The sequence below is a fragment of the Lingula anatina genome, chromosome 4 (assembly GCF_051362555.1).
Source record: "Lingula anatina isolate TDL-2025a chromosome 4, LinAna3.0, whole genome shotgun sequence".
Classification (NCBI taxonomy): Eukaryota; Metazoa; Brachiopoda; class Lingulata; order Lingulida; family Lingulidae; genus Lingula; species Lingula anatina.
In genome coordinates, this window is record NC_141770.1 from 24737750 (window position 1) to 24762841 (window position 25092).

Consider the following 25092-nt stretch of genomic DNA (forward strand, 5'->3'; position numbering starts at 1 on the left):
TTAACTGAAACGCCACGTATCAACTTAACGGGGCCATTCACTCTTTATAAGATTTCCGGTGCCCTGCCCAGGATAGCTTGCTCGGGTCAAAGTGAGCTTTAAAAACTTGTTTTATTATGTCCTCAGTAGTGGTACTTATCTGTTTGATCACGCCCCCTTACCTTAACTCACCCCGCTTTAGTACCTGCGTTCTTTCAAAACTATAAGCAAGAACGTATATATTGGAGGTTGCAGTCAAGCCATTAACAATCACCCTGTGCTTGGCAGTATATTACTGTCAACTCTATTCAGGCCAGTTCTCAGAAATTGAAGAGGGATACATTAAAGCCACACAATGAGCTCTTGACCTTTTCAAAGAAATAAAACCAAGTTTCCTAGAAATTGCAAGATTCTTTCCATAATCACCAAGATGCACCATATCCAAATCCCTGTGGAATACATTACGGTCTATAAACACACGTCTTGAAGTCTACATTTCTAATATTTGGACCAATCTCGTAGTGTCGAACTTCACTCGTAAGGGTGAAAATAGAAATTTAAACTATGAAACCGACTCATTTGTAGAAAATTCCTAAAAATCAATGACTAAAAATACAGGAAATACAGACTTGACATTTAATATGGAATATTTTTTTCCAAATTATATTTCGTCAGTTTTTTTCCTATTTTGCTGACTTATAAATGAAAATAAGGATTAAAATGGCGTTTTAATAACTTTTATTTATCTCTTTGATGTCATTGTGACATCAGTTCATCAATTGTATTCGCCAGTGAAGCGAACAAAAATGCATTGCCTATTTTAGGTCATACGGCAACCATTGAAAGCGATGTTTTGGATCTCTATATTTTCCAAATTATCGTCTTTAAAAGAGTTATACGCCCAACAAAGGACCCTCATGTCAGTGTCTTGTCACAGCAACGGTGGCTGTTACACCTGACCTCACCTGGCTGCTACCAGAGCTTTCAAGCGGCAAGGCATTCCTTAGGATAGGTTTTTAGAGTTTAATCTGGAAAAAAATTCCAGGCAACGGTCAAAACTTGTCCAGTTTGGTTCAGTTTTGTTGTAGGACATGCAGGCCGTTGATTCGTTGGTTCAAATATGGCGATTTTGATGACCAATGTATCTGCTCAATTCCTCGGCTCTGTAAGTTATCTGCTATTAAAAGTGCTCTGTGTGAACGGGCAATCTCATTGTGCAACCTAAAATTGTTCCTAAGGTGCCCCCTATCATATGATAGTCAAATGGTTCCCACATTATTCCTTTATTTCATCTGGTTTAGGTTTTTATCAATGACTACCATTGGTGTTTTGGCACCAATGTGGTATTCACTCCAAATACTGACGCTGTCAATGACCCTAGTCACTTCAGAAGCGGCACACGACTTGTCGTAGGCCTCTTCTGGATGTCTGTAAACTCTGTTTGGACCAGTTAAGCGGTACAGGTGAAATCTGACGTCAATAAAGAAAGCCACGCGGTTTCAGTGTTCTACCCAGAAAGGGTCATGGTCCTCAATTCATTACAGAAACAGACGACACTGTTTTGCTGTTTACAGTGGCTTCCTCAGAGGTCGTTTGGTATCCTAACCTGCTTAAACCAGTTTGATATTCGCTAAGAGCCTTGAAAAACGGGTTTTGGTCACAATTTGCCCCTCATTCTGAACGGACTGGGTGGGTTTGTTTAGTTACAGCAGCATATCCTGAAGGACACTGAGTCCTGTACCCTGGTGGTTAGACGGCGATACATTGGCCGTGGTATCTGTGTAGGTACATCAGTCTGGGTATAACTCCATAAAACTGTGCTGACCATTTCGTTTGACACAATTATCTGTCTGGCAATGTCTGTCTTTTTCGCGCCATTCTGGCACAGATTAACAATTTTGTTTAACTCATTTTAATCACTGCAAAACTGACCGCTTGCATGCTACATTTCAAATTCTTCTATGCAGTAGTTACCGACATATGGATACTTTTTTAACAGCACCATGCTTCGCCAAAGCCAAGCTTTGGCTATCCCAAAGGGGCACTACCCAATTAAATCACTGCATATTACACAATGCAGCAGTGCACCAGACTTGGTAGTCAGTTAATTGGTAGCGACACACCTGACTTCACACTTCTCCAGTCAGATATTTTATGTGAGATCTGAGTTTTATGAAAAAAAGAACGCATTTTTACCAAGATATACCTTTGAAACTGAAATATTCCATACTAAATGTCAAGTCTGTACCTAAGTGGTTAATGTAAAAATGTGAAATCTTGGAAATTTTGTAGAAGTTTCCTTTATTATGGAAGGCTTAACGCACACTGTAATGGTATGTTCTTTTTGGGGAAAAGGCAGCAACTACAAGCGTCTAACAAGGAACGTCACGGCACAGATGTTCGCGGTGAGATACGGCTCCGTCGATAATGGTCGAATTCTATAGATTCTAAACTATATATGCATGCGATTGACCTTAACGCGTATCGTAGAATAACCATTTGATTAATTAGCTTTAAGAGCTACTGGGTTTGTAAAGGTTCATTGTCAGTTGGCCTACACAATTCAACCAACTATAAGCAACAATTTGGATATAAGCTTCAAAGACCAACTTTTGTTACATTACCTACATGAAAGCTCATTACCTACATGAAAACTTATAAAATAGTATTTATCACTTATTACGTCAGATTGCGTTTTATGTTTTGGTCAACCTTCCATTCATAGCGCCTGGACCCAATATCGTATATCTGGTGGATTTAAAAGTAACATTCACGGTTTCCTTGTAGTAATGCATTATGAACCCTCAAAATTATGTCTTTGATGAAGATCGTTATAGCAAAAAACTTATGTTTGGTATGTTTCATCGTTTAGATTCCTAGAAATACCTATTTAAGTGCATTTCCATAAAATTAAAAACTCGCCCTAGGCAATAAATAAATAAATAAAGCAAACGATATTTACCTGATAACAATACCTGTAAGCTTTTCGAAGGATCGCAAGTGATTGTTTGTTGTGTTCTCTGGCTCAGCCAAACTCCTCAAATGAAAAATATTCTGTTCTCCTCACTGCTTTATACATGAACGTGCATCTAGCACAGTTTACACTAAAAACTTTCCAGATTTACAGGTATAGAGAACCTGGTGTGTTATCTCTTATTAAGCGGCCCTCTGTTGTCTTCAATACTTCGTACGTTTCGACGAGTTTTATAGCGCCCCAATACCGCATTCAGTGGCGGTTACAAAAAAAAACAAGGCAGCAAAGCTGTCAAATGTACAGACAAAAAACAGGAAATAACTATGCTCAAAATAGGCTACTGTCAATTCTGATGCAAAAGTACATTATGTTAAACTGCAAATTCAACATCAAATTTTAATTATGCTCAACAGGTAATACCAATATAAGTAAAATGTGTAACAAGTTCACACTTTGAAAATGTATAACTTCCAGAAAAAGAAGCCAATTAGACTGTTTTTCCAACTCAAGCTGCATTTTAGTCCCGTATTTCTTTTTTGAAAATTTGGCAATCATAAGTAACATGGTTTTCCCATAATGGTCATCATGGCAGCAGCACCCAAAATTGAGTTTTCTTCTATTCTGATGCCATATTACATAATGGTTAACAGCATAATGACCGTCAATTTTTAATAATAAAATATACGTATCATGGATTTTCAGAAAATGTGACTAGCATGGGTCTTCAAGCCTGTGGAACTTCAAAGTCACACCTTGAAAATGCCAATATGTGAAAAATTAAATTTTCACAAAAAAAAAAAAAAAAAAAAAAAAAACTGTTTAAACTGGCAGTAAGAATTACCAAACAGACTGCATTGCCTACTGAAGCTGTATTCTAGTCCCATGTTTCTTTCCTGTAAGTTTGAGAACAGTAAGTGACATGGTTTTTCTTAAATGGTCATCATGGGAGCAGTGCCCAAAATAGTTTGTTTTTTTTTTTCAAATTTTGATGCAATATTACATAATGTTTAACAGCATAATGACCATCAATTTTTAATAATAAAATATTAGTATCATGGATATTCAGAAAATGTGACTAGCAAAGGTCCTCAGGCCTATGGAACTTCAAAGTCACAACTTGAAAATGCCAAAATGTAAACAAGACAGCACTGTTCTGAAAATTTTTTCCCCATTTTTAACAATTTTTTAACATAAAACAATATTAACAGGTTACTGCCATTTTTATACGATCAACTAAGAAAATTGATGAGATGGGAAAAATATCAATACAACAGTGTTAAATGTCCAATTTCCTCCATTCTGAGATTCTGAACATAGTGAATGATTGAATCTGACAAACAGCAATGATATGAGTTTATTTCCATTTTTGAAACTTTATTACACAACACATGATAACAAGTTTACCATCATTTTTACATAATCAACTAATGATGTTGTAAAGATGCAGGAAATGTCAACCAAACACTTTTACATGTCTTATTAGTTAAATAATGAGACTGTTAACATGCCTAAGAATTGAATCTGAGGAAATGTAAAACAAGACATGGGTTTATTTCCATTTTTAACACTTTTTTTAACATAAAACAAAATAAACAGTTTACTGCAATTTTTATATGATCAACTAAGAAAATTGATGAGATGGGAAAAATATCAATAGAATAGTGTTAAATGTCCAATTTCCTCCATTCTGAGATTCTGAACATAGTGAATGATTGAATCTGACAAACTGCAATGATATGAGTTTATTTCCATTTTTGAAACTTTATTACACAATACACGATAACAAGTTTACCATCATTTTTACATAATCAACTAACAATGTTGTAAAGATGCAGGAAATGTCAAACAAACACTTTTATGTATCTTATTAGTAAAATAATAAGACTGTTAACATGCCTAAGAATTGAATCTTAGGAAATGTGAAAAAACAGCATAACTTCTAAAATAATGCCCCGATTATGCTGATTTTCGAACTCAACCTGCGTTTTAGTAAGATTGACCATTCCTGTGAGTTAAATGACAATTGGCCAATCTATTTTTCTTATATTGTGTTTACAGTGTTGCATATATGCTGAAAAATGAAAAAACAGCATAACTACTAAAATAGTGGTCCGATCATGCTGATTTTCAAACTTGACCTGCGTTTTAGTAAGATTGATTACTCCTGTGAGTTTCATGACAACAGGCCTAACGGTTTTCCTTAAAATGTGTTTACAGGGTTGCATATATGCTGAAAAGTGAAAAAACAGCATAACGTCTACAATAATGGCCTGATTATGCTGATTTTCGAACTTGACCTGCGTTTTATGAATATTCATCAGCTCTGTAAATATAAAGCCAAAAAGTAAAACTGCCCTCCACTTATCGTGTTTACAAGGAAAGTGCACGGCGCCGACGGCGACGGCGCCGGCGACGCCGGCGACGACAGACGCAGGTGATGGCAATATGTACAGACACATCTGTGTCTGTACATAAAAAGATCTTGAACCTTACTCAAGGAAGAAGTCGGTTTAATGGCAATAAAAGGGGCCATGCTGGAGAGATGGAGAGATGATGTCCATTTGCCACGCTCTTTGTGTGCACTGCATAGCTCCTGCCGACTCCTACCCCATTATTGCACATCGTGTGGGTGCACACCACCCTCAGGGCGCATTCCCAATGAAACTATTGTTCCACGATTATCGGTCCAACTCCGCGGGAACTCTCACTGTGTGCAATCAAATAAACTAAGTAACACGCCTCCTCTTGTTTGCAACTTACTCGTATAATTACCGGATTTTCTGTATTCTACTCAAGAGGAAGCGTGCTAATCTTTTGATCTGATTGCATTCAGCAGAGTTTGATCGATCAACGTAGTTCGATAGTTTTATTGGAAATGAGCCTTAAGTTATTTTCCCGTGTAAACCCGCCTTCAAACCGTATCTCTTGCCACATAATCGTGATCTGTTTAATGGGTTTCTGTTGTTTCTGTTCCAGGGTGTTTAAAGTCTATGTTGGACATCTATGTTCTGTTAATTAATTTCATTTCCCTTTTAAGCGGCGATGTTTGTCCGGCAAAGCCATTTGTTAAGTAATTATTTCGTACAATTCCAGTTCAAATTTTGCCAAGAGTCGTACGCGGCGGTATGATTGAAACATACATTTCACCGTTTGGCAAAATAGATAGAAAATTGAAACAAATACCCCTTTTTCAAATTATCACGATCGCATTAACCTGATTTCTTTTATACTTCAAACAACTGCTAAAATTTACGTCAACCAGTTCAAATCAAGTTGTTTGTCAAAGCCTTGGTATACAATCCATTTGTTATAATTAGAAAAATAATTACACTGTATTTTTTTCAATATTTGAAAGACAAGAGTTAAAATTGTCCAATTAGTCAGCACATTAATCTTTTTTCAATTAATTGGATAAGGTAACTTTTTTGTCAAAATTTATTGCACATTTAGAGTAGTTCTTCCTATCGATAACCGAGGGAAGAATAGAAGAATTCTCAAATGAATGTCTGATTTGTTAGTCAGTTAACGTCATCCCAAGGCACAGACACTTGATGTTATGTCGATAAAAACCATGTTATAAAACTAAGAAATGAAACCCGACTGCTATTCTCTGGGGGGAGAGCTGCGGTGGAACTAACCGTAATATTCCATTAAATTCCCTTACATTATTGAAATGGACATGGGATTGACTGTAACTCGACTGCATACGTGCCATTCTTCCATTCTCTGGTACTTGATGTTTTTCAGAACAACTATTTATCTTTATTGTCTGGCAATGTTCGCTGAATTGAAAAGAAAAAAAAATGCTGAGCGATTTTCTCTCAAATAAGTACGTGTTATCTAACTGGCAATTAAGGCACCTTGAAGGAAAAAACATAGTATGATTTGCATTCATAATTGTCTAGAGACGCGATGGGTACAGCTACTTGCTTCAGTAATAACAAAATAACGATAATGACCGAAAAAGAGATAATTTTTTTAAAAAAATAATAAATGAATACAAAACAACGAGAACAAGTTCGACTTGTTTGGTTTGGTAGTACATGAGATGGGATGATTTATCACTAATTTTATTGAAATTGCCATGGAGATTAAGCTCAATGTCAGATAGTAAAGTTAGATCCTGCTAAATGCCTTCAATTAAACAGCAGCGGTTCTGACATGTGTTCCCAAACTGTCTGCGGGAGTCTTTAACCACGTACATGTACCTCAATATAAAACATCCGAGATAGACTGGCAGTTGTAGTGACGTCATCCGAGATTTAAAAACTTGCGAGAAAACGCATGAGGTGGGACATGCCATAAGTAACAACGGTGAAACTGTATGCGCCAGGAATGCCGTCTTAAAAAGGGGTGCCAAAATAACAAGCAAAAAATGGTGAAAACGTACTATCTGAATTACATATAACAAGCATCAATTCTGAGGAAAACCCTACAGAGCATATGAGAAAACAACCAGAAATATATGTGGATGAATTATGTAAACTTTCATCGTAAACCTGTCTAAAACGGCACTCGCTAACTAGTTTGTCATTACTTGTGACACAAGTGGACTTCAAATTCAACGATATCCTTCTTGAATAAACTCTTAATCACCAGAATTTGGACTATTTCGGATGTTTTCCATTCCTTTTTAATTAACTCTTTACGACAGTGCTACGTAGTTATCAACTGTCACCCTTACATCTTGGACATATGAATATCTTTGAATTTGTAGGTAATTTCATTTCTTGACAAAGTTCTGCATGTATAGCAGTCCGACGGCAAATTGAAAATTTTCTCCTGACTTCATATAAATGTGACTTACATTACTTGACTTACATTAATTGGCTCTTTATAGATGAACATGGTAAAAAAAACATCAATGCGATACATTTTCTTTGTTTAGCTTTGGTTCTTAGATTACATTTATCCTTGTATTTTTAAGTAGTCTCCACGATTTGGTGGGAAAACTGCAGAGAATTATATAAAAACCATGAAACTGTGATTTACTTGCATCTATCAATTGAAAGGATTACTTCCTATGTTAATGTACAGTACGATACAACAAAATTGGAAAGTCTACACACGTCAATTTGCCAAACCTGTTATATTTATGACAAAGAATTTGTTGAGAAAACTGGCATATTTACCTTACTGCATTATCCTTCATTTCCTCATGGCAAAGCATTCACGAATCTACGGTAGTGACTTGCGAATACAACCTGGTGAAAATAATCTTGCCTTATACAGGGAATTATATCAGATATAATATTCCCTGCCTTATATAACCAATATCGTTACGCCACGCCTCACGGAAATGTTTATAAATGCTATTACTTTGACTGTTCATGTTTGAAATGCATAGAGGTCTAACATGAATTAACAAGAGCACGAATAGGAGCTGTGCTTTGATATCTCATTAGTTGCTAATCATTATAATGCTATGCACCAAATTAGAAAGAATACGCAAACCCGCATGTTATGCAGGCGGCATCCAACTGCCCAAAAACGTAATCACCTATCCTTCGATATCTTGCGAGTGTTTCATTTCCTCAATTAGAGAAAACCTGTATAAATGTGAATCGTAAACAGTTACCAGTGAAATTGAGTGACATCTCTGAGATCAGGAACAGATAATTCTGCGTTTCAAAAACGTTTTATTCTCTAATGGTATTTCTTTAATATCCGGTTTTAAACAGTAACGTTAATCGTCCAACCCGAAGGGAAAATATACCAAAAGGGTTGGAAAAAAGTAAGTGCTCTTAATTCAAGAAATAATTAATCAGACTAACAAAATCCTGAGCCATGTTGCCATTTCCAAGAATTCAAAATTCCCAGAATCGAGAAGAGCGCGTGGGCAAACTATTCGTCAATCTAAGTGGCATTTTTTCAATGCACAATACATTTTCACCAAAACATTACAGCATTCGTTATTTAATAAATTCAAGTCTATAATCCATAAAAATATGTCCAGCAGGCTTCACAAGAGTTCTTAAAACATATGTACTATATGGAAAGCAAGATATAAAACAAATGACTATACAGATATAGTAATTTAGAACTATACAAGTAAAAAAAAAAACTTGGATTAAAATATGGCTGAAGTCATGAATAAAATATTTTTAAAAAATCTTTTTAAAAACGACTCCTGTATTTCTATTGGTTTTTCAATGGATTTACAGCTTAATGCAATCCACCGTTTTGGAGATATTAAAACAAGTCTGCTTTTCTGTCATTTCCTTCTTATACCTCCCTGAAAGGCAATTTCGCTTAATTGCTTTAAATCCACAACAGATATCGATCTAAGTGGAAGCCGAAATTGCGTTTTTTTTTTTTACATATTCTCCAAGTAAGCCAAACAGAGTTATCCAGGTTATTTCCGGGATATATTAATGTGATGGCCCATGTTTGAGGCATGAATTATATATATATATATTTAACCGTAAATGGAGTAGTAAAAACGAGATGATGAACACGGTTTTAATGTTACCCTCGGCAAATTCGCAATCGCGCAAATCATCTGGCTCTAGTCTGCGATAATTGTGGTCAAAATGATACCTTGTGAGCCATACTCTCTCAAATTTGTGTTATAAAATTAAAATAATTGCTTGCGGTGTCCATTTTAAAACGATAATTTGAACGATGTTTATTTCGTTTGGCAGTTATCAGTAGAATACACACATGAAAAGTAAAAGGTACTCTACCGGTACACGCGATTTTTTCCTCGGAAAAAAAAATTTTGTCTCCCACTCACGAGTCATTACTCGACCCGTCCTTGTACTTGGCTTCATTGTTTTATTCCATTTTAAAATTGGTCGATTTAGTTCTAAATGACAGGTCACTATGTCTTTCTGGACATTTCAGAAGGGAACCACCGACGTTTGGTACTTTTTTTAGAGGTTCACAGCTTTAAGGTCTGAATTAGGAGAGATCAGTGGCTTTTCAGGATACGTAGACATAGAAAATATGACTTTCAGATATATTCAACTGCACACAGTATACCTTTAACGTCGTCTAAATCTAGTAACCAGCAGATCCATGATGAATAAAGCCAGGGCTGCAGAAAAGCCGGCAAACACTGCGTGAGCTCCCCAAGCTATTCGATAAGCACAATACTTCTTACAATGTTAAAGTAAATCCTGATTTATTGACCATATGCATATATTTATATACGTGTATTTGACATTAAAGTTCAACCCTCCCAAACTGGAACTACCAGTACAGTCAAGAGCGTGGTCACATGCACCCAGACTAACTTACAACTCGCGTTTCCAGATGTCTCGATTACAGCGACACCTTTACTGGGGCAGTGACCTACATAGAGTATCTATGTATTAAATATGCTCCGGCCTTGATATCTCTTCTAATTATTTAGTCCACTGGAAAGACCACATACAGTTTTGGACTAAACTTCAGTTCACCTGCTAACAATGTCTAATTCTAACTGTACATCTGTAAATACAGCAAATCATCGGAATGTTTTGGCTACGTAAGGCTCCCATACAAAGATACTGTAGCTTATGAAGACCTACAGCTTGCAACACTGAGGGATATTCAAGGATTGGTTTTTGTTTTAAAAGTATTATTTTTAAATCATATATTTACAAACATTCTGTTATACATAATATTACTCCATGATCACCACTACATTTAGGGACAAGCAGCAGCTGTTAACCTTGCTTATTATATATATTACACATAACCAATTAAACACATTAATAAATCGTCCGTTTAGCCTATATTATCTTATGTTAACTTTTATCTCTCATTGTATTTAAGTAATAAGCTTTGAAAAGACTTGGTCTTGCTAAGCTACAAGCTCAATTATCTCACAACAGGTAGCTGAGGAACTGTCTCACTGTGTGAGTTGGGCTTGTCACTGTGACAGAGCTAAGTGTTACCAGACACTACAGTTACAAGCATGTACAGTTTTAATAATAATAATAATGATAAAAATAATAATAATAATAATAAATGATTACAACCATCTAATGTACAAACAAAGAAGCAGGACTGCAGTCAATTTGATACCAGTTTATATTAATCTTTAAGCTACTGTCTATCGTATTATTTACATGTGTGATCTTGTGTTAAAAGTGCTAGTGAGCATAAGAAGTGAAAGGAAAATTTGGTATTCTTGGGTATGTCAAAGTATAGCAATCGTGATTATCTACAAAGTGAGCAATTCTGTGATGCACATTTGTATAAAAAAAACATCAAAATAACTTTGGTCATTTTGGCTAAAGGAAAGCAATTTTTATCACCTATAGAAACAATATTGACTAATAAAAAATGACAATGTCAGCAGACTCTCAATTCAACAGTCAGATGAGTGTGATTTTCAATAATTTTCAGTCAAATTCAAATAAACAATTTTTTTTGGCAAAATTCCAGTAGGGTATAATATAGTTAAAGCAATTATACAACCCTTTCTTAATTCATTGTTATACAGTATTTCTGACAACCATCACAGAACACTAATTAAACTTTTATTAATTAATTGATTAAATCCTTTTTGAAAACACATTGCATATGTTGATTGCAACATTGATACCTTCTGAAACAATACTGATGCTGAAATCAGTTCATCGTTTTATTAATGAAATCACATACACAAAAGAATCCCATATTTACCAATATAAATAAATAATCAAATAAATAACTAAAATAAATTAAAAATAAATGGGACTGCAACCTTGATAGACCCTTTCATCAACTCTTAAATATCATGTGAAAAACATAAACTACTGAAAAATTACTCTCAGTAGCTGGGACCTGACTTGTAAAACTATTGAAAGCATCATATGTAAAGACTGGCAAATCTTATATTGACAAAATTATCCCTGTATTTTATATTCATCTCATAAAATATAACTGTCAATAAGGCAAGTAGAAGATAATAATCTGAATATTTGAAATATCACCCTGTAAAATATCACCTGGTCATCAGTTGCCAAGCTTTCACAACGAATTAAAAAAATTGTGTGGTCTGTAAAGATTTGACATTGTGTTTTATATTTGTGGGCACATCAACATCATGAACAAATTCAACCTGAATATACCAAGTGACATCACCAATGATTAGTTTACATAGGGGGACACCACAGGGACCAGAACAGTCCAATCCCCTTCCATCTTGTGTAAGCATGCCATGAGAAACCTTTGCCCTGTGCACAGCCAAGTAAAAACAGGCATTATAAACATAATGAACAATGATACAGTTGGCTATACTTTATATCTATACATGGTACCTTTGAATTGTATGCCCGATTATAAACCTTAACCTATAGCATATCAACCACTTACTTTTATTTCTACAAGATGATGCACATCATGCTTATCTTTCTTCTAATTACAATAAATATGAAATCTGTGGATTGAAATACTAGATAATACCTTTGTCTTTTATAAATAATATGAAAAGCAATATGATGGATACAACAAATATTATCAGCCACAGAGACATTGTTTTCAATACAAAATTTGTAATCCCTAGATACAGAGGAAATGGTTTTCATAGACCTTTATGGCCATGCTGGTAATTATTTTTATTGGTTGATTTGGGGATGAGAAGGTTGTCCTTTTTGGTCATGATTTCGTGGAAAAATGGGCAAAATGATGATAAGAAGGAGGTGGAGGAAAGTTCCAGGGTTCACCTCACTCTGATTCTAACACTTACACCATCACCACATCTTCTTCATCTACAAACTCAAACTCATCGGTCGATGTTCCCCCTTCACTTGTTTTCCCGTCAAATGGCGGAGGCGTAACATGCTCTTCTGATTTATCAGATTTTTCTGCCTTTAAATCAGAAATGTGCTCTTGTTGTTGTTGTTTTTGTTTTAGAGAGCTATCTTCAGGCACAACATCCCCACTTGGCTTGTCGTCAATGGTGGCTCCACTCGGCTTGTCTTGTTTAGTGTTGCCACCTAGATTAAGAGCAGAACTCTCCTCCTGTGTTGCCACAGCATCATTTGCACCAGAGTTCCGTCCTTTGAATGCATGTGGCTGGTCCTCTTTCTTCTGAAACTGGGATTCCATCTCCTTGGAAAGAGCACTGAACAAACTGCGGGTTTTTTGCTGACGCTCAGCAGCAGGTGTGGATGCCAAATTGCCGTGAAGGGAGCGCGAGCGTGCTATCACATCTGAAATAAAGATATATGACAAACTTTACAGACTTCATTGGGATTCCTCAAGATCGGACAATTCCCCTTTGTACTTCATTCACTTTGTATAGGGCCTTAAATCAACTATCAAAAGATATTTTCTTAACATTTTGGGAGACCCTGTAACAAAAAGTTATATATGGCAAATAACAGATGAATGCAACATGCTGTCAATATCAAGCTTTCTTTAGAGTCAAATGGAAATGTGACAGAATTGTAAAAACCTCAACTTTAAATCTTAAGGAATATCATCATTTAAATATTTTGAACATGTGTTTTATCAACTCCGTCAAGATCCCTTTAAGTAAATGACTGAGTGGTCTTTCTAAGCTAGCTTATAACCAAAACTGAAAGCAGCTCTCTTTGGAATTGTACAGCCTGTTTTTTATTCTTTAAAGCAAATAGAAACAACACACTGGCCACTTTTTTTCTTACCAATAAATGCTCTCCACACTACTTGTTAGCAACACACAAACCCTACAACTGACATATTGGAAAAAGCTCATGGAGACAGTTTCACCCTTTTGTTCAAGAGAAATCTTAATCTATTCTTCAGTGACATAACAATTTCCCATAATGTGATAAGAATTCCACCTTACACAACATTTGGTATAAGTTTAAATAAATGATGAAATATAAGAATAACTTTATGTGGATCCACTGAAAATGTTTGGCAGGTTAGGAGAATGTTGGTGCTATTGTTATCTGTTGAAATACAATTCATTTTGCCAAAGGTCAACAAGCAGTATCAATAATGGTTGAGTGACATTTTGAGAAGGTTGAAATGAAAAGTTTGAATGTTAAATTAAAAAATTAAAATAAATAAGCCACTTTTTATTATAATGGTAGTACCAGTAGGATTATAAGCCTGTTACAATTTGCAAAATAAAAACAAATATCTGCAATTATTTCATAAAACTCTATGGTTTGCCAGTGACCAGTGACTGTAGGCTCAGTGACAATCTTACAAATAATTAAATAAATGCCGAATAAAGTGTTGTCATTAATTCAGTTATTATGTGTATAAGACTTTGCTTCTTTCCAACATTTGAAAAAAATAAATCAAAGCAAAATATTGCAAAAAACAATTTTCAATTAATATTGCCTAAGCATTAAAATTGGTAAACAAAAGCCGTGTATAAAAGCTGGCAGCACAGCAATGCATCAGGCAAAATCCCATTACCTCACAATAACCAATGGTATCACTGATTAGTTATACAGCCATCGACTGGAAAAAGGCACAAACACGTTTGAATACAGTATTGTCTATGTGCATTACTATAATGACCATTTTACAAACAAGGCAGATAAACATGCAAGTCTTCAAGTTAGATATTTTTCGTCTTCAAGTTAGATATTTTTCAAGTGGTAGGGTGGACAATTGTTAACAGCAGCACAATTGGCATGCTTTATAAATTTTTTTTATTAAATAAATTATTTCTAAAAAAATGATAATGGGCTACAAAGCTATGATCATCAATTTAGCATTATCAAATCAGAGATACAGTATTAAGACATAATGCACAAAATATCTTCAGCACAATAAATTCAGTCAATAAATTGATAAAATATACAGTAACAGTGTCACTGCTACAAATGGGATGCTTGTATATAAGACATAACCTGGTTTTCTTGACAGATTATATCCAATATATTAATACACATGCAGGTTACAGGTTACAGGGGTATCTAGGAAAACAAGATTCCCTTTAGCTGGGATGAAACTCAGGGTATTGTCAGTTATTAAGACTTTTTTGATGAGATGATTCTATGTTAGAGTATAAAACTTGTGGCATGGATGTCGAGTTTGCATTCTATTTGCAACTCGCTTCATTCTTTCGGAGTTAAGGCCTTTCATGCTCATTGCGTTCCTTCATTCACATGCAAAAATGGGTACCAATGCAATGTGAAGGAAAGTTTCAGGAGACTAGCATCCCATCCATGGGAACATAAAGACCTGTCAAGTGCTTCTCACGATAGAAACTAGACATGAGCACTGGTCTGGGCATCCCCTTCATAGTGTTAATCCTTTTTTATTTTTGGTATTATTTTTAACAATTTCTAGAAATCTTAACCAAAGAAACCTTACTATAAGATCCAAATCAAATCTGCAAAACTGTGCTCTGCTTTCAGTACTGACATTAGACTTATCAAATAAATCAAGAGTACAGTAATGTGAAGGTTGGTCCCAGGACAAATTGCTTTTCTGCTTTCACGTATAAGTCTACAGAAAAATAGAGGTGAGAAGTAAATTAAAGTTATTTACCTGTGGGTAAAGATTCCTCAGAGCTGTGTCCTGTCTTGTCTGCCAGGTCCTCTGTGCTGCTGCTGCCACCTAGTGTCTGATCTTTTCCTGGAGATTCTTCAGAATTCTCAGCGTGGTCCTCATTGTCTTCTAACATGCTGGATGGGCGGGAGGTCGACTCTGTGAGAACAATGTGGAAGAATTAGTGACACTGAACATGGTCAGTCCATTTAATTGCAACTTAATGTAAAAGAAATCTTATGAAGACATAGCCATGTTGCAATACTGTAAATATTTCCTGAAAATCTTTTTAAAAGTACTTCTTAAATCATTATGTATATGTATGTAAATGAATTCAAAAATTCATTTTTAAGAATTCAAAGGCAACACAATACAACTATCAGAAAAAACCCTGATCAGTATTTATAAAGATTGGACTTACCCTCTTCCTTGGTGCCAGAAGCATCTTTTCCTGCTGGGCTCCCTTCTGGAGTCATGGAACCTGCCTTAGGGCGGGGCTTAGGTTTGGGTTTAGGTGCGACTGGGGGAGGTTTGGGGCGAAGTAAAGGCTTTGGTTTCATTGGTTGCTTCGGGGAGGGTCCATCTGTGCTGTCTTCTATGGGAAAAGCAGAAGGGAAGATAAGATATGAGCAAAGGGGTTAAATAAAAAGATACAAGTGTGGAGTTGGAGATGAAATAAATCTGTTGTGGGGAAAATTCAGAATTCTTGTGATGGTATACAACTACTGAAGAACCATACTCTGCGGGCACTTTTGTGCATTTATTTATAACTTTTTTATTGTTCAGAGCTCATTCAAAACCATCTCTTGCTTTTATGGACTTCTGTGCACAACTTGGAAATATGTTTACATTTCCAAAAAGAGGTTAAAAATTCTACATTAAGGATATCAATAGAAATAAGTGATATCATATAATATTGTGGTTAAAAAATGATCAAGCTTATCCAAAAAATGTCCTTCACTCCATTCAAATATAACGAGAATAGGAATTTATACGTGCCCAGTATATATGATAGTGCCTGAATATTATGAAATGTTTTTTCGTTAGTGTGCTATCATTTTTTGTGTGCAACCTTTTTCCCAAATTTGGGTTTGTGCATGATTTTGTCAGGAGAATTCTGCTTGGATTTTTCTGGAATTTTGAAAACAAAACGATGCAGATTGGAAACAGATTCACTTTGAATATTTGTCTGCAGTATTGCTCTGTATGTGTGTCATGTCTTGCCCCAAAATCACGAATTACAACATCCAACTGACTCAATTCAAAGAATCTATGCGATGACTTAAACCACAAATCACAAACGCCTTCAAAATGTTCTTATGCAGTCTCACAAATATCAACATAAACCAGTGAATAATCCTTCAGCTTGTAATGTCAAAATGACCATTAAGGTCAAGGAAATGATCAAAAATTCAAATCACTTCACAATGTACAACCAATCAGTACATACTTTCTGCTTTCACAGCTGTGGGGTGTGGTTTGGAGGAACTGCTCTCTGCCTTTGCTGGCGATGGGGTAGACGGCACCTTCACAGGAGATTGTTGGGCAGACGACACTTTAACAGCTGGGGTTGTCTCCTCCCTGACAGATGTCGTAGTTGTTGTTGTTGTCGTAGTAGTTGTTACTGCTGCTGTTGATGATGATGGTGCAGTTGTTGCTGTGGTCGATGTTGCTGGTACTGTTGTTGATGGATGCGCTGGAGATTTGGCTTCAGAGGCAGCTTCCTCGGCATTCTTTTCTGCAGCCAGACGCGACGCACGTGCTGCTGATCGTGTTCTTGGCGCTGGAACAGGTTGTGGGGCCTCCTTAGCATCTTTGGGTTTGTCTTCTGAAGGTGGGGGCTAAAGGAATGGAAGTTTCAGATCATAATTATTGGCCAGAAAGAATATATTTTAGCCTACCTACCTACCTAGCGAGAGCGAGAGAGAGAGAGAGAGAGACTGAAAAAAATTCATTAAAAAATACACAAGTGCAATCAATGTTTCTTACCTTGGCCATTTTTGATTCCCTCTTGGCCTTCATCTCTGACAAGATCCCACCCCCAAACCCCATCCCAAACTTGGGCACCATGGGTTTCTTCACGGGGGCTGGAGCCTCAGCGGGAGCCTCAGCGGGCTCCTCTGACTTGGGTTCTTCTTCTTTCTTGTCTGGAATATTCACATTGAGAATACTGTGCAATGAATTTGACTTTTTTATATGTATGGTTGCAAATGATCAGAGATTCAGTGGCTGAATATATATATATATATATATATATATATATATATATATATATATATATATATATATATATATATATATATATATATGTGCTCCCTGGGGGAATAAGGATCGATCGAGTCATCAAAATCATAAGTAGCCTTAGTCAGTTACAGTAAAATGCAGATCTTAATTGATTATGAACAAATGTATCTGTAATCTTACAAATAAGTCAGAGCTTTTGATCTCACTTGTACGCTTGTTAGTCCAGCTACAGACTTAAAAACTTTCAAGCAAGAATTACTTTCAATGTTAATAAAAATCTTATCAGCATATCTTGTTATAAATCTAAGTATCTTTATGTAGCTTCCATTTTTCACTTCAAAGATGAAGTTATTTGCAATATTCTTTTAAGATGTAATAAAAATTAATGACATATATGGCCAGCACTAATGATTTAGGATATCAATACCTTTAACCAGCCAACATATGTAAACAACTACCTTGTTCTTTCTCTTCCCCCTCTATTTTTTCCTCCTCTACTTTGGGGACAGTCTTGGGGACTTCAGTTGCCGAGGTAGGCACGTGATTTTTCTCCGAGGAAATTGTCTTTACGGACTTCTCCAAGGACCCTGCTCTTTCCCTTTCTATTGATTTCTCAGGTGGTTTCTCTACCACACTTGCCTCATTATGCTTCTCTAAAGATCCAGACTTCAGGCTGCTTGTTTCTAGGGATCTTTCAAGGGAAGAAGTCTTTGTGCTACCACGCTCAACAGAATCTTTCTTGGGTAACTTTTCAAGGGAGTCACTTTTCTTCAAATCCTCAGTTCTCCTTGAGGGTGATCTAGATTTTGTGTGCTCTGGCACAGTGGAAGATTTTAAAGATGGCTGCCGTGCTGCCTCCACAGACGGCTGCTCTGTGTGGGACTTCTCATTTTTGCGATGTGCTTCTGGACTCCTCGTCCCCGAAGAGCCCTTGGACCACAGGCTGCTCAAGCCTGCCTTAAAACCAGCAGCAAATCCACTGAAAACACAGAAAACACTTGTTGCTTGAATTCCAATTTTTTTTCTGTTACTTTATTATCAATGTTTAGAATGATTTGTTATTGGTGCTGGCAACAAAAAAGTACTTAAAGTACTTAATTTATCCTGAATCTGATGGTTTATTTACCCCTTTTCCTTCTTTTCTTTTTCCTTCTCTTTGTGTTCTTTGTCTTTGTGCTCTTTGTCTTTACTGCCAAATCTTGACCATCCTTTTTTCTTGCTGCCACTTTCCCTAAAGAACAATTTATAAAAGTAAAAATATGACCAGATACAAAACTTTTCAATAACTCTAAATAACTACACTGGCTTTTGAAATGACAGCATTTACTGTTAGTACTAACCTTGTCTCATCATTCTTATCCATCTGTGGTTTAGGTTTCACTGGTTCTTTCGAATGGGCAGCAGCATGTTCCTTAGAAACCGGCTTTGCCTCAAAAAAGCCATCAACAGATTCCGTACTCAGTTCATCCTCAACAGTTTCTATTACTGAGGGCACCTTCATGGGGCGTGTAGCTGCACGCGTCTTGAATCGTTTTGGTCGAGCCTTATTCAGATGTTCCAATTTTTGGCCAGGTAGACTAGGAAGATCACCTACCACAAGAAGATAAGTAATTTCAGAAAAAAACCTATGATGTCTGTGCAGAATATAGATAATTGTTACCAAATTCACTATTAAATTATTTCTTTGATTTCAAGATTGGAAACACCATATCCTGAGCAACACGGAAGTTAAAATGAAATTTTTGTGTACATAATAAAGATAAACATGAAACAGATGACCTATGTCAGTACTTGTAAAAGCTCACTTTTTCTTCATGTTTTTAGCCAAACCATACAAAAGTGTAAGGCAGTCATTATTGTCAAATAAAAACAATTTCTTAATTTCCAGTCCAGTAGTCAAACCCCCCCCCAAAAAAAAGGCATCCTCCCCCTTCTCACAATTAAATCTGATCTTTCAATTCTTGAAAAAGTGTCTTATCCTATGAAATTACTCTTATTTTCCTTACAGTTCTCACCTATGATATCAACATCCTCTCCCCTCTCCTTACTGTCCTCCTGAATGGGTTCAGGTGTACTCTTAGACATGGGACCATCCAAAGTATCCTTCTCTGGGGAATCCAATTTAATTTCTAGGAAAGTCAGAGAAACCATAGGAATTGTGATTAACAATATCACTGTGAATTGTTATCAGTTTTGTGAAGATTTAGACAACAGTGTTGCTCTTATTACAGCAATGCTTAGTACATTTAGTTGTTAAAATAAAGATCCATTTCAATAAAAAGAAAAAATTACAGATGTTTAGATTGATATAAAAATAAAGAACATGCATTTTAATAAGATATAAAATAAATATCAAATGCAGGCAAATAAGTAATAAGTATATTATGTAAATGCATGAAAATCCCATTAATCTTTAAACCATTTGATTACCAATTGAAAATAAAACCAAAGATGCAGAAGAAAACATTTTGAAAGGAATAATAAGATAATTTCAAAGAAAGAAACAGGACTCTGCTGAAATAAGCACAAAATCTTTTGGTGTTTGCAGATTACATGACTTTGCTAGCTTGAGAAAATCAGGGCAGGTAAGGTGTAAAAAACAATACACTGTGAAAAAATAAGCATGTTACAATATTCAGGTTACCCTTGAAAATGATCTGCTTTGCGAGAAAGGAAAAGATACCTGTATCCAAATCAAAATAAGAAACTGTAGGCCTACATTGGATGAGGTGTAATTCCAAGCCATGCAGGTCTGACAATAAAGAAAAAATTATGAAGGAGGGGAAAGTTTGCAGGATCTCAAAACCTGAACAAAAAAAGGAGAGATCAACCTTGAGGGAGGAGGGCAGATTTCCTCTCTTTATGATGATGATGGTGGTGGTGGAATAAGCCTTCAAGTTTTTGCTTAAAGCCAGGAAAACCTTTCGGCTTGCTACCACTTGGTGGCTTCTTAGGAGGAGTAGCCAGTTTTTGCAAGCTTCCAGTTTTCTTTTTAACGTCTGTGGACATTACTGAAGGCAGCGTGAAGGCCTTTTTTCTTTGAATCATAGGAGACCCTTCCTCATCTTTGTTGAAAGACCCATCAGTGCCTCCTTCTGTAAAATTATAAATCTGGCTTGATTTAAGTTCAGAATGTTCCATGTTATCTGCACCCATTACTTTAACAGTTTGATCACTGTCTCCATCGGCTACAATTTCCTCATTATTTGCACTAAATGTGACATGTTTGCTGTGCCTGTGTTGCAGACTGCTCTTCACCTCTTCAGTCTCATTAACAGCATGGCCCCCTTCACTGCTTGAATTATCGGATGCCTCCAAGGTCAGGTTTTCAGTCACAATCTCCATATGGCAAGAATCTCCTTGTATATTTTCCACTTTTTCTATGTGCCTCGTGTATTCTACACCATCATGCATAGAACCTGTGGTTCCCACTGTTCTGCTGTTATCACTTTTGGAAAAATTTGCATTCTGAGTCATTGCCTTATTTTCTTTCGTCTCAGATGAATTCTTTATCACATTTACAACTGTCGCCTCAGGGCTATCTTTCTTCAAATGCTGTCCACCAATGCCCACAGAATGCTCCCGACTGTGCTGCAAGCTTCTCTGGAATTTTCTCTCTGGTTTTCGAGGGGGAATTCTTGTTGAGTTTTCTCCCTTTTGGTCTTTAACATGAACAGGGGCACTGACTCTCCTAGTTATCACAACATTTTTCATAACTGGATCACTTGTTAAAAATTTATGTTCAGATATCACAGTATGCATCCCTGAGTTGTTGTCTTGTCTTGCATAGGCGGCGCCCTCTAGTGTTGGTCTCACAGCATGCTGTTCCAAGATCAATTTTGTTGCAGAATCTCTTTTCAAATCATTTTCACAAACAGGAGTTTTGCTTCCTCTCCATTCCTTAGCGGCGGTTTCCACAACGTGTTCCACATTCACAGAAGTTGTCATTTTTGTGATCTCTTCTTCCTTACTTCTTTCTGCTAATTTTTTGTCTGCATCACAATCACGGGTGATTCCGTTCACATTAACCATAACTCTACTACCAGCAGTTTTTGAAAATGTTTCAGCTTGTGGATGAAGTTGCAGTGCTGCTTTATCCAATTCTACATCACTTCCTATATGAACCTCTGCTTCTGCATCATTACTCCATGGATTCCTATTCTCATCTTCCTCCTCCTCTTCTTCAATTCCAGAATTCATCTCTGCTGATGACTTCCTGGACACAGCTTTAGAGGCATCCTTCAAGGTTTCTTTAGCTATGTTTCTGTCTCCTATCATTAACAAATAGGCACTCTGTCTCCTCAAGTCATCTGAGGCAGACTGTGCTTTTAATGTTTGTATGAGGTCACCAAGCAAATCAGTTTCGGACTCCTCAAGATGAAAACTGCTGCGTGATAAATTGGACAGGGGTCTTTCTCTCCTGTCCCTATGAGGTGCACTTTCTAAGGACGAGACCGATTCTAAGTCTTCAACTGGCTGCTTTGGAGCAGAAAGCCTCCCAACCTCAAAAGATTCCAGTGGTAGAGTTTCCAGATCTGGCAGTGAAAGTTAGTAAAGAAATAGTGCAAGATGAACATGAAAAGCAAGATATAATAGTACAGCATGTACAATATGTTAACTGACTACATGGAGGTTGCATTACCCTGTGCACTATGGCACTATGCAGCTGAGCATCTGAGCTGCCCTCCTTGGAAAAGGGTGTGGTCAAATTATATGATAAATAAATAAATATAGGAATTTGCCACTGAAGTGTGATATTTAGATATCACCAATGGAGAAAGATTAGCTATAAGACAATACATTGAAATTCAGTGAAGTTAAGATTATAGATGCTTAGCTGCTATTGAGGGCAATTCACTACAGAATAGAGTATGTGGAGTGTGACAGCTAAAGAAATAACAGTGAAATGTGTTAAGAAGGAACTTGGATTATTTTTTTAAATACTGTTAAAAGAAAAACTGTCAGTAGAATAGATAAACTATATAATGCAGTTGAGCAAGACACAAAAAGGTGACAAACATATACACACTACTAACACTTAATAAGACTTATACTACATTAAGCAGCCTTTAACTACATATCAACCTCAACATGTAGAACAGTGCAATGATTCAGTGTTAAACAGAAAAATAATGTGATGTTGCATTTAGTGTAATGGTGCTGACGACAGTTCAATTTGAATATTGCTGATTGTTGGATATAGTTGATAATATGCAGCTGTGGTAGATGTGATAGTATAGTCTGTCAAATAAGGTGCACTGTGCTATTGTGTTGGATGTGACGTATAGTCTGTCAAATAATGTGTACTGTGTTATTGTGTTAGATGTGACAAAGTGCTGAGCATGTGCAACAGAGCACAATGAATTAACAAATGTGTTAGCTGTGTCACTGTCATTGTGTTAGGTGTAAATGTACATGCTGTCAAATAAGGTACAATGTGCTATTGTGTTTGATGTGACAGAGTGCTATGTTAATCACTGCCATATGTGGTGCTGTTTCTCATATCAACCTGCGATAGATATTGATATATACGCAGGAATTCGAGAAATGTTCCTCACCATCAATGTAGCATGTCCATCTTTCACTAAAATCACTGACCTTATTAAATGACCTTGACCTTACTATATGACCTAGACCTTACCTACAACAGACTGCGGTCTCATCTTTCTCATGTACATGCTCTGCCTTTTGCTTCGGACCTTGGGAGAGTCCTGCAAAACCAAAAAGCAGGTACTATACAGATATCGAAATTAACATTAAATCCTACCAAATAAATTTGCATTAGGAAATTCAAGATTACTTCTTTGCTATCTTTTTTTCCTTTAACATGGGGGAACATTGAGCCACAGAAGTGTTACAGGGTTTATTGTATGGATAATTGAACCATAATGCTTCCTAATAATGAGAATCATTTTCAATGTCTCTTAACCACAAAGGACTTTACTGTCAGTTTTTAGGTTTTTTCAAAAAACCATCCACTTCAAATCCACTAAGTTTACTAATAAATATTAATATGACTCAAGGTGGAAATAACAGAATGCTAAAACACATTATCAACATTTCAAAAATACATATATTAAAAGATCATTAGTATGGACAGTTAGTACTTAATGGGTGAAATAAAATGGAAAGCACATATTGTATATGCAACAATGTCCGATTTCTAAGCACTCTGTTACCTATAATGAAACGTTTTTTCATCTTAACTAACCTAGGATAATTTAGACACTCAGTATCACAATGATATAGAATGATATTTTGGTTCAGTCTGAACAAACACTTCACTCTTAGATGTCCCCCTTCCAGAATTCCTCCTACCCTACAAGTCCAGAAGTTCTCATATCTAATGTCTCTAATCACAAAGTATATACTTTTCAGGTATGTCATAGGGAAATGTCAAAATCTGAATATTAAGTAATTAAAGCAAGAAATAGATAGGTCTAATATATATTTTTCTACACTTTGCCTTGATGAAGAATGGATGCTTAGTGCAAAATATTGTGAATCTGTGACCAAATGACATACCTGATGCATAATCTCCATTCAATACTTTATTCCTTTAAATACCCCTCCTCCCAACCCCAGTATGTTTCTTCCTTCCCTCCTTATTTCAAATACTTACACCCCACGCTGGCCATGTGGGAAATAACAGAAGCTATAGGGTAAAAACAAGCAATACATGAGAAACTATAGGCACATTTACACAACAGTGACATTTTTATACACAACTGGTTTAAAAAGTTAAAACATTGTTATCACAAAGACCATGCTACTCATATCTTTACTGGGGTAAACTAAGACATAAATAAACTAATGTCTACTTAGCAAATACATCATGCATATTTTACATTTAAAAATGTAACAATGATTTTAATAAAATGGATAATTCTTGAACACAGTGTTCAAACATTTTCTACTTACTACATAACAGTTATTATAACAAAATTGTTGTTCTTTAAGACAATGCACTTTTTTTAGGATTCTGAGCATTCAAGTTTGTATAATATTCACGAACTGTTTTCTTTGTACTCTAAACCTTTCACAGGCAGCATGTTGTTCACAACAACAGAATATCAAACCAAAAGACAGCAAGCCCCTCAACATCAACAAAACTTGTATCACCAACATTACAAATATTACATTAAAACAATGATGAAATCAAATGCCATGCAAAAAATCCTGATATCAGTTTTAAAACTAAAGAAGAGAAATATAAAAAAAAAGATTTATGGATGTTTTGATATGGGATATAGAGACCAAGATCCTTGATGTAAAAATTACAACCCCACTATCAGTGATTCCTCTTTGGTATATCACAAAAGAATGATTTTGGTTTGTGATATTATTTTGAGTACTAGAAATACTATTCAAATTCTTATCAAAGAATGATTATACTAAAATGTTGCTTCATCCATGATCTTTCGATTAATGAGTTTTCAACAGAGATATTTTTATGAATTAACTGAATATTAAAATCCCCT

At 35.9% G+C, this 25092-nt stretch overlaps 2 protein-coding genes across 7 annotated transcripts in view; both read right to left on the reverse strand.

Annotated features, from left to right (window-relative positions):
- Positions 1–8372, reverse strand: part of LOC106151539 (thyrotropin-releasing hormone receptor) — a 13403-nt gene extending 5031 nt beyond the window's left edge. The window contains exon 1 of one of the 2 annotated variants that reach the window (XM_087011701.1): positions 8086–8372. The gene's annotated coding sequence lies outside the window, so the exon portion shown is untranslated. Of the gene's footprint in view, positions 1–2941; positions 3226–8085 lie in introns of those variants that run through there. The other variant, XM_087011702.1, reaches the window with a different exon arrangement.
- A 1690-nt stretch (positions 8373–10062) lies between these two features.
- LOC106151520 (F-actin-uncapping protein LRRC16A) overlaps positions 10063–25092 on the reverse strand; it is a 36377-nt gene continuing 21347 nt past the window's right edge. The window contains exons 26-38 of one of the 5 annotated variants that reach the window (XM_087011705.1): positions 24234–24266; positions 23253–23322; positions 20443–22146; positions 19627–19740; positions 18952–19201; positions 18738–18842; positions 18070–18590; positions 17357–17514; positions 16818–17208; positions 15789–15962; positions 15368–15526; positions 14285–14329; positions 12927–13080 (exon numbers count right to left, since the gene is read on the reverse strand). In XM_087011705.1, coding sequence (XP_086867831.1) covers positions 14304–14329; positions 15368–15526; positions 15789–15962; positions 16818–17208; positions 17357–17514; positions 18070–18590; positions 18738–18842; positions 18952–19201; positions 19627–19740; positions 20443–22146; positions 23253–23322; positions 24234–24266 — 3705 coding nt within the window. In that variant the 3' untranslated portion in view covers positions 12927–13080; positions 14285–14303. Of the gene's footprint in view, positions 13081–14284; positions 14330–15367; positions 15527–15788; positions 15963–16817; positions 17209–17356; positions 17515–18069; positions 18591–18737; positions 18843–18951; positions 19202–19626; positions 19741–20442; positions 22147–23252; positions 23323–24233; positions 24267–25092 lie in introns of all 5 variants that reach the window. The other 4 variants (XM_087011703.1, XM_087011704.1, XM_087011706.1 and 1 more) reach the window with 4 other exon arrangements.